The sequence below is a fragment of the Somniosus microcephalus genome, chromosome 9, assembly GCF_052327205.1.
Source record: "Somniosus microcephalus isolate GS21.2 chromosome 9, FLI_Smic_1.0, whole genome shotgun sequence".
Taxonomy (NCBI): Eukaryota; Metazoa; Chordata; class Chondrichthyes; order Squaliformes; family Somniosidae; genus Somniosus; species Somniosus microcephalus.
In genome coordinates this window covers 212,541,123-212,548,953 of record NC_140995.1, presented here as the reverse complement: position 1 = coordinate 212,548,953, position 7,831 = coordinate 212,541,123, and the positions used below count along the sequence as shown (strand labels likewise).

The 7,831-nt window shown below is 42.9% G+C and overlaps 1 protein-coding gene across 3 annotated transcripts in view; it reads left to right on the top strand.

Moving 5' to 3' along the window:
- Positions 1-389: 389 nt before the first annotated feature.
- Positions 390-7,831, top strand: part of LOC147113002 (bcl-2-like protein 11) — a 50,475-nt gene continuing 43,033 nt past the window's right edge. Inside the window, exons 1-2 of one of the 3 annotated variants that reach the window (XR_015079610.1) lie at positions 390-539; positions 4,922-5,330. Coding sequence is in view for 1 of the 3 variants with exons in the window: in XM_085997865.1 (XP_085853991.1) it covers positions 5,015-5,330 (316 nt within the window). In the remaining 2 variants the exon portion in view is untranslated. The remainder of the gene's footprint in view (positions 540-4,921; positions 5,331-7,831) is intronic. The other 2 variants (XR_015079609.1, XM_085997865.1) reach the window with 2 other exon arrangements.

Sequence of the window (7,831 nt, the reverse complement as noted above, 5' to 3'; positions counted from 1 at the left end):
GTTTAAAGTAATCCATCTGCTGCACCATCCCACGCACAGAAAACCCGTTGTCTCCCTGCTGTGTAATGTTAGACAATATTTAGAACCCAACATCCCTGAAATCAAAACAAACTTAAGAAAAATAGTCATCAACATTGATCACCATACATCGATGGTTTCCTGGATTTGCCTCTGTAGGCGGGTGTTTATATTCTCAACTCGCTGTCTATTTCCCCCCCTCCCCCCTGAATTCTCCATCTACCTGCCCTGACTTGCCCCCTGCAGGGCCGGGCTGGCTTTCAGTGGATTTTATTATATATATATAATGTGTGTTTGTCTTATGCACAGCCTCTCTGGGCGGGGACCTGGGGGAGGGGGGAGAGAGGGAGGAGGAGGAGAATCGGCTCATTGGAGCATTGCTGAGACCCGGGGCGATCAGTGCCGCACTCGCACACATACCCTCGGCAGCTACTGGAAAGTGATCTCAAGAGTCTGCGAGTCTCCGGGAGCTTCAAAAACAAAGGAGAGCGACCAAGTCACACCGTGCCGCCACCCGACAGGTGAGCCACTTCCAGCAGAGAGCGGCTACAGCCCTCTATCTATTTACTTCAGATTGGTGGGGTAGGGGAAGAAATCACTTTTTTTTCCACTTGCATGAACTTGTAAATAAACAGGCAAGCGGGACTGAGTAAACCGGGAATAGAGTGCGATTGGTAAAAGCAGCGATCGGTGCAAAAGAGTCCTTTCTCACCCCCCGACCCGCTCATCCTCTGGGCGTAGATTGTTCTGAAGTGAAGTTTGATGCAATCCTTTGACTGGCGTGGAGAACGGCTTTTGGAGGAGGGGGAGGCGCGCTCGTGTGTTTATTGTCCGGCGGCTGCAAAATTCGCTCCTCCACGGCACCAATAACAAAACCACATGTACTGTGGTTTACGTAGGCGATCGACCGAAAGTTGGGGAGTTAGAACTGTTACTTTACAAACACACACACACATATATATATATATATAAATATAAATAATATGTGCATTCCGTCATATACCATGTTTAAAAACCAAACACAACCGATATATATAGCCGCTTTTGGTGCAACTATTTTTTTGTAAGTGGAAGATCTCGCCTCTTGAGCCGGCATTGCGCTTAAGTTTTACACCACTTCGCCGTAACTTTTGTTTTTAAGATTTTTTTTACCCTATTTCCCCGATCGCTACGCTTAAAACAATGTCACTTAAACGGACTTTTGGATTAACTGCATTGCCTATATATGTATATATAAATATATTTTTTAAAATTTCGGCCGCAAATTGATGTCAGGATTTACGTTGTCACTGTGTCACCAGCGTCTTTATTGCCGGAGTGGGAGAAGCGAAAGGGGAAATTAAAAAATATATATATATATTTACTTTTTTTTTAAAAACAGTAAAGCACATTTGGGGATTTAACAAAACCTGAAATGCATATGGGGTGGGTGGAGGGGAGATTTATGGCTGAATGTGTTGAATGCCGTGCGTTGGGCGTTGTCGGTGTGTGTTTGCTGAGAGCTGGTTGTAGTGGCCAGCACTGTAAAAGTTTCTCTCTCTGCACCCACTGTGCCTGCTGCCAGCGCCGTGCGCATGTGACAGAACGCCAGAGTGTAAACAAACAACAAAAAGAGAAGGCAGGCGAGCCAATGGGGAGCGCCGACGTCAGGCGTGCAGCGTTCCAACCGCCTGCCGGCCTGTGCGGCGCGCCGAGCGCTGATTGGCCGCCGGGCCCGGCCCCGGGGACCGCGTTCCAAGGCACGTCAATCAGACGCCCAGCTTCTGTCTGCCGGAGCGGAGCGGAGCGTGCGCTCTTAAATGTATCTTTCGCGCGATCACCGTCTCTCCGGGGGCGTCTGAAACTCGCAGACAAGACGATGGGACAAGTGTGACATGTACTGAACTCCCTGGGGGTTGTAGTCTTTAATTGTAGTTTCATTCAACCCCCCCCCCACACACACCCGGCAATACTGTACAGTAACTGCAACACAAGACGCGAAACGTATGGCCACTGTAATAGGAATGGGGCAAGTCCGACTCTCTCTAATAGTTAAGATGTTGTTCTCCTTTATACATTGCAACAGGTATGTTTTAGGAGTGGGGGGGAGGGAAAAAACGTTGTTTCTGTTTGTAACCAGCTGCACAAGTCGAATCTGAAGTACTATTTTTTTTTTAACTTCGGGCATTTTTTTTGGCGGGGTGGGGGGAGGCGATAAAGGACTTGGAGCACAGGCAGAGCGGCGCAATCACTGACTTCAGCCCGCACTGTTGACAGTGTGGAAGCTGTGACGCACTTGTCGGAGCTGCTGCCAGTTCTGAAAACGCTGCGCTCAGCACTTTGGAGAGAACAATGGGACCGTAGTAGGAAAAACGCCAGGTTCACATCTAGTCTTCCCTCACATCTCTTACTACTAGATTTCATCAGCACGAAAAACAGATTTCTGTTGGGGGAGGAGACTACAGTTCGAGATTTTATGATGACTTGTAGATATAGAGCTTCTGTTGCAGTTTACACTGAGCCAAAAAAGTGATCTGCAGCGGTGATGGCAGTCTGAACTTTAAAACTCACTAACTAATGAGCTGATATATTGCGCAGAGCCTTATTAAATTGGGAAAATAAAGAGATCTCTTTATTCAAATCTGAGCACAGTCGGGACTGTCGACTTCTGTCATCCCTTATTATTTTATCACCAAGGGAGTTGCTTAAAGATTGATATTTTCCAAATGTGACATTATTATCCTTTATGCATGTGAGCAGGGCTGATAGTGAAGAATCATCTGCATCAAACATTATAGAGTTGATGAAATGCACATGTATCTTAAACATGTACCTATTGTGAAATGCATCAGTTTATTAGTCAGGGATACAATTGTTGAACAACTTTGAAAGGAAATTGTGGAGGTAACTTTCTCTGATACTGCTTGTGAAAAAGATAAATGACCAGGAACACACCAGAGGCACAATCACGTGTAAAGAGTAGGGCGACCAACAGGGAGAATGCGAGGATGCATGGGAGAGCAGGATATAGCCTTTGCCAAAACATGTTTGGGGTGAAATACCCCCTTTGTTCCCTCCCACATGGTTGTGTCTTTGCAGTAAACTTAAGACCCATTTTAGTGTATGCTTACAACTTTCACGTATTTGTCACACTGAATTTTCTTGCAAGAAATAATAAGGTCAGCACTCCTTCCAATATTTTTTCTTCTCTCCTCCCCTTTCACCTAATGATGGTGACATGCTGGAGTGAGTCTCTAAGGTGCCATCAGTCCTTGGGTATCTCACCCAAGTGATAATTATTTGTGTGTGAATCTGGACAGTAAATGGAAGCATGCTATTCGACCACAGGGGCATCACATCTTCTTACCCAGAGCAGGCTCACTTTCTAGCAGTGGCCCCTTGATAGCAATCAGGAGCAGAGTTCTTTTCCCTAAGGGCAGTGAGGCTAATTGTAGAGTCTTCATTGCCATCCTACTGATAGCAGACATAGACCAAGGATTAAACCTGGGACGTTCCTGGTTTGTAGCACTTAGTACCCCATTGAGCAATACATCTATCTATTGAGCCACTAGGGAGAGAGGTGCTCATTCAGTATTTAATGGACTTTATTATGAATATGTTCTTCTGTGGTTGTAGATGAAATACAAAGTTCTGATTCTACATTTTACAAATCTAGCTTGACATATTAACTGCTAGTTGAGATCCTAAATTTTTCAAACATTTGTTTATCCATAAAAAATCAGCATATAACCATAAAACTTTTAAGAATCCTCAAGGGTTTAGATAGAGTAAATAAAGAGAAACATTTCCAATGGCTGAAGGGTCAGTAACCAAAGGGCACAGATTTAAGGGAATTGGCAAAAGAACCAGAGGCGACATGAGGAAAATAATTTTTACGCAACGAGTTGTTAGGATTTGCAACGCACTACCTGATAGGGTGATGGAAACAGATTCAATAGTAGCCTTCAAAAGGGACTTGTATAACTACTTGAAGAAGAAAACATTGCAGGGATACGGGGAACGAGCGAGGGAGTGGGACTAACTGGATTGCTTTTCAAAAGAGCCGGCGCAGACTCAAAGGGCCGAATGGCCTCTTTCTGTGCCGTATTATTCTATGATTCTAAGCAGTATATAACCATAAAAGGGTTTTAACAGGCATGTGTGTTTACTACAAAACCAGATTGTACAGTGCGTCCCGTTTGATACAAGTCAGGCAACTTTCTTTTGGGAGCTTCTGACAGTAAGGCATGGAAAAGGAAAAACAACTTAATGGCACTACCCAAACACTTGTTTAAATTTGACAAACCTGACAAATCAACCGCCTGAGGGATTCATCGGAAGCAATCAACTTAGCAAGTGCGTACAATTGACTTGGCACCAGGATCAGTTATAGCTGTAGTGCGGGAGCAGTTTTGACTACATTCTCCCCGGCACCCGGCCTGCTACATTTAATCCCAGCTCCTGGCCTGCTACGTTTAATGCCAGCACAAAAATGAAAGACAAGAAATGTCTTTTTCAAAAATTGGGAAGGTATCTACTGAAACTCAGTTTAAAATACTGCATCTGTTTAGCTGACAGGAGGCTGAATTAGAAAGGTTAAAAATACAAGTTGAGGACAAAGTGGTCGACTTCGTGACTAGCTGGGTGATCGAGGTGGAAGTTCAAAATTTGTTTATACATAATGTATATTGATTTTGAAACAAAACTTTAAAAAGTGCAGCCGGGCTGTCAAGTTAGAGGGGTTGTTGAGTTGTGAATTTCTATTGTATTTTTATTTCTTTTCTAAGTAGTTAGGATTGAGGCAATAAACAGGAATGGAGCATAAAGTACCGTTATTTCACAAATCAAAAACTCATTTTTATAGCACATTTAAAAAAAGATTTGAGACAAAAACGTTAATTTTTATTTTTCTTCTTTCGAATAGGAGAAAATGTAACTACTCTCTGTTCCATAGAAGTGAAGGTGGATCCGACTGGGAACTAAACATCATCCATATTCCAGACTTAGCATCACAAGCATGTCAAGAGGTGAGCTTTCTGATCAAGGGGATTCCCCTACTAGCACAAGCTGCAAAAGTATCCAGTTGCCTCCAAACTTCGTTACGACATGTCCACTCTTTAATATTAATATCTTGCGTGGAACACATTCCTCTATTACCCCATCTTCGCGATCCAGCAGGTTATCCAGTGGATGCTATTCTCTTGACACAGACAGCGGACAGATGACTAAACCCACAAGCTGCGACAAGTCTACACAGACTCCAAGCCCAGCCTGCCAAGCCATCTACCATGCACAGCACGCCTTGGCACAAGCACAGCGTTTGCAGAATCGTGGTAAGAGCCTCCTTCTTTGGTGTCGGGCAGAAAGGCAGCCAGAAATTCTGCTAATTGAGTTCAGAAAGTTAATGAATTTTGCTGCTGTTTTTAATCACTTAGATTAATATCGGTGCTGTGGAGCTGAAATAACTCACAGCAGCAAGTCACCTGAATTAGATGAGTTTCCTATTTGATGCAAGCAGTCTGGGTGGGTGGGTGTGTGTATGTATGGGACTGATGAAAGTTCTTTGGTATACTTGGAAGTTTTAATGCTTTTTTTCTGTGCTAAAATTAGCTAATAAGCTCACTCAAGACTGTTTCTCTTTGAAGGACCATATCCAGAAACTTTACAGCTATTTGTGAATGTTTACAATCCTCATTTCAAATAACAATTACAAATGGCTGAGGTTTCAGTGTCGTGCCTGGGCTGATGGTGCAAGAATAGTGGATGTGAGCTTCTGAGTGTGACCAGTGAAAACAGATGAATGACCCATGAGACGCATTGTTTTAAAGGCAGAGTCATTTGGAATGATGGCCACCAAATCTGTGATCAGGAGAAATAGCAGGTTTTTGTTTTGAACAGAAGTTTTTTTTTTGTTTCACCCAGGGTCTTTTTACTGTTGGAAGTTTATTTCATGCAGTATCTACACTCAGAAACAAAAATAAAATCAATATTTGTCCCACATACTCTTATCAGTAATAGAGTTCCAGTAAAGAGATTACACGTCTATGTCACAGAACCATAGAATAGTACAGCACAGAAGGAGGCCATTCAGCCCATCGAATCTGTGCCCGTCTTAAGTCCAGAGAATGCACAACACTTAAATTCTACCATTTCCAAGGATGATCTCTAAGCCAAATCTCCTAGGCTTGGGTATGTGTGTGGATTTGTAATCAAAACAATGTCCTTGAAAGGATCCAGGTGGGGAAAGTATGAAAAGAATACACAAAAACAGAACAGGTTATGACTTTGAGTCCTTTGAGTGATTGTAGTACATGTTGACTGCTTTGCATTTTTGCCCATCAGTGACTATCTTAACACTGAATGGACCCAGAAAAAGATTGTGGTGTAGTCAAAATATGGGTGGGGACTGTTTGTGCAGAGTAGACGAGAGCACCATCTCATTCATCTGTTCTGCCTCCACATTAGGCTGCTTTTGTTGGCCATTCCTGTACTGTTGTAGATGATTAGATTTGATCTGTTAATTCACATTCATAATTTTTCAACTATAACTGCGTGGAATAAAGAATACAATATTTTCTTTATACTAATCAGTTTGCAATTGTAGAGCAATAATAAACGAGTTGAAATGGTTGAAGGAAGAAAAGAAAGCAGCTCTGTGTTTACTATGTTTGGTAATAGTAAGTAGATAGTTGGCTGATTGTGAAGGTTTGATTTTGGTAATGCAACGCATTCCGAATGATGGCAAACAAGAGTTTGTGGGGCCCGTTTTCCAGGCGTGCCCTCACGCCCTTCAAATCGCCTCTCCCGGACATACCTGTGGGCCTCGATGTCAGCCGAAATTGGTTCGGTTCCGACAGGCACGGTGCGTCGGGGCTCCTGATTGGCACCCGCAGCACGCCTGAATTATGACGATGAGGCCCGAGGACAAATTTGGGATCGTCCTTGGGCCTCTCCAGTCGGACGCACCATCACTGCTGGAATCGCAGCCGATTTCGGCGCAAACTAATTTAAGCCACTGCGTGTCTATCACAGGCAGCGAATCGGAATATACTAATCTTTGCAAGAGAGCAAATGGCCAGTGTTAAGTACTGGAAAACTTTGCTTAAAATTAAACTCTGTAAGTTTGACAAAACATAAATGATTATATCAGTTTCATTCTCTCCTGAATTTCTAAAAGAAACACTAGATCTAAACATGCTGATTCATGCTGAGCGCGAACATTTATTTTCGGATGTTATATGATGGTTGAAAAGCAGCTGCAATTGTGTTGGGTCTTTCTTTGCCCAGAATGAAGAGGAGCCCAAGAGTAGTAAACCAGGTATCCTGCACTAAGTGTCCTAGTAGGTCTTGAAGCCTACCCATTTGGTAATTGGTAAGGGTGATGGCTTTTATACGCTGCTAGTGCATAATGTTTCTGGTATGTTTGCATTTGCTTTGCAGCAGTTGAAGGTGCATGTTTTGGATTATTGCCTGTCACAGGTCACTTTGGTCTCTGTAACCATGTTAGCACAAAATAAACCAAACATTTTGTTTAATGGAACTAAATGCAAGGGATGAAATCTTTCATTCATTGCTTTTTACTCTGCTCTTTATTAAAGCTATTGCGAGAGCCCTACTTTAGGTCTTCTGGTTCCTCATTTCTTTTCTGCTGGGATTTAGGGATAACATGTTATTAAGGGCCGTTGTCACCCATTTAAAGTTCACCTTCAATAATAGCTTTTTTGACCCCTGGAAATTCCTTTACAGAGGTCAGGTTTTACAGAGGAAGTATCGGTCATCAATGATATATATCTAACCAATAATTCTGGGCACTGTGACAACTAATAATAATTAG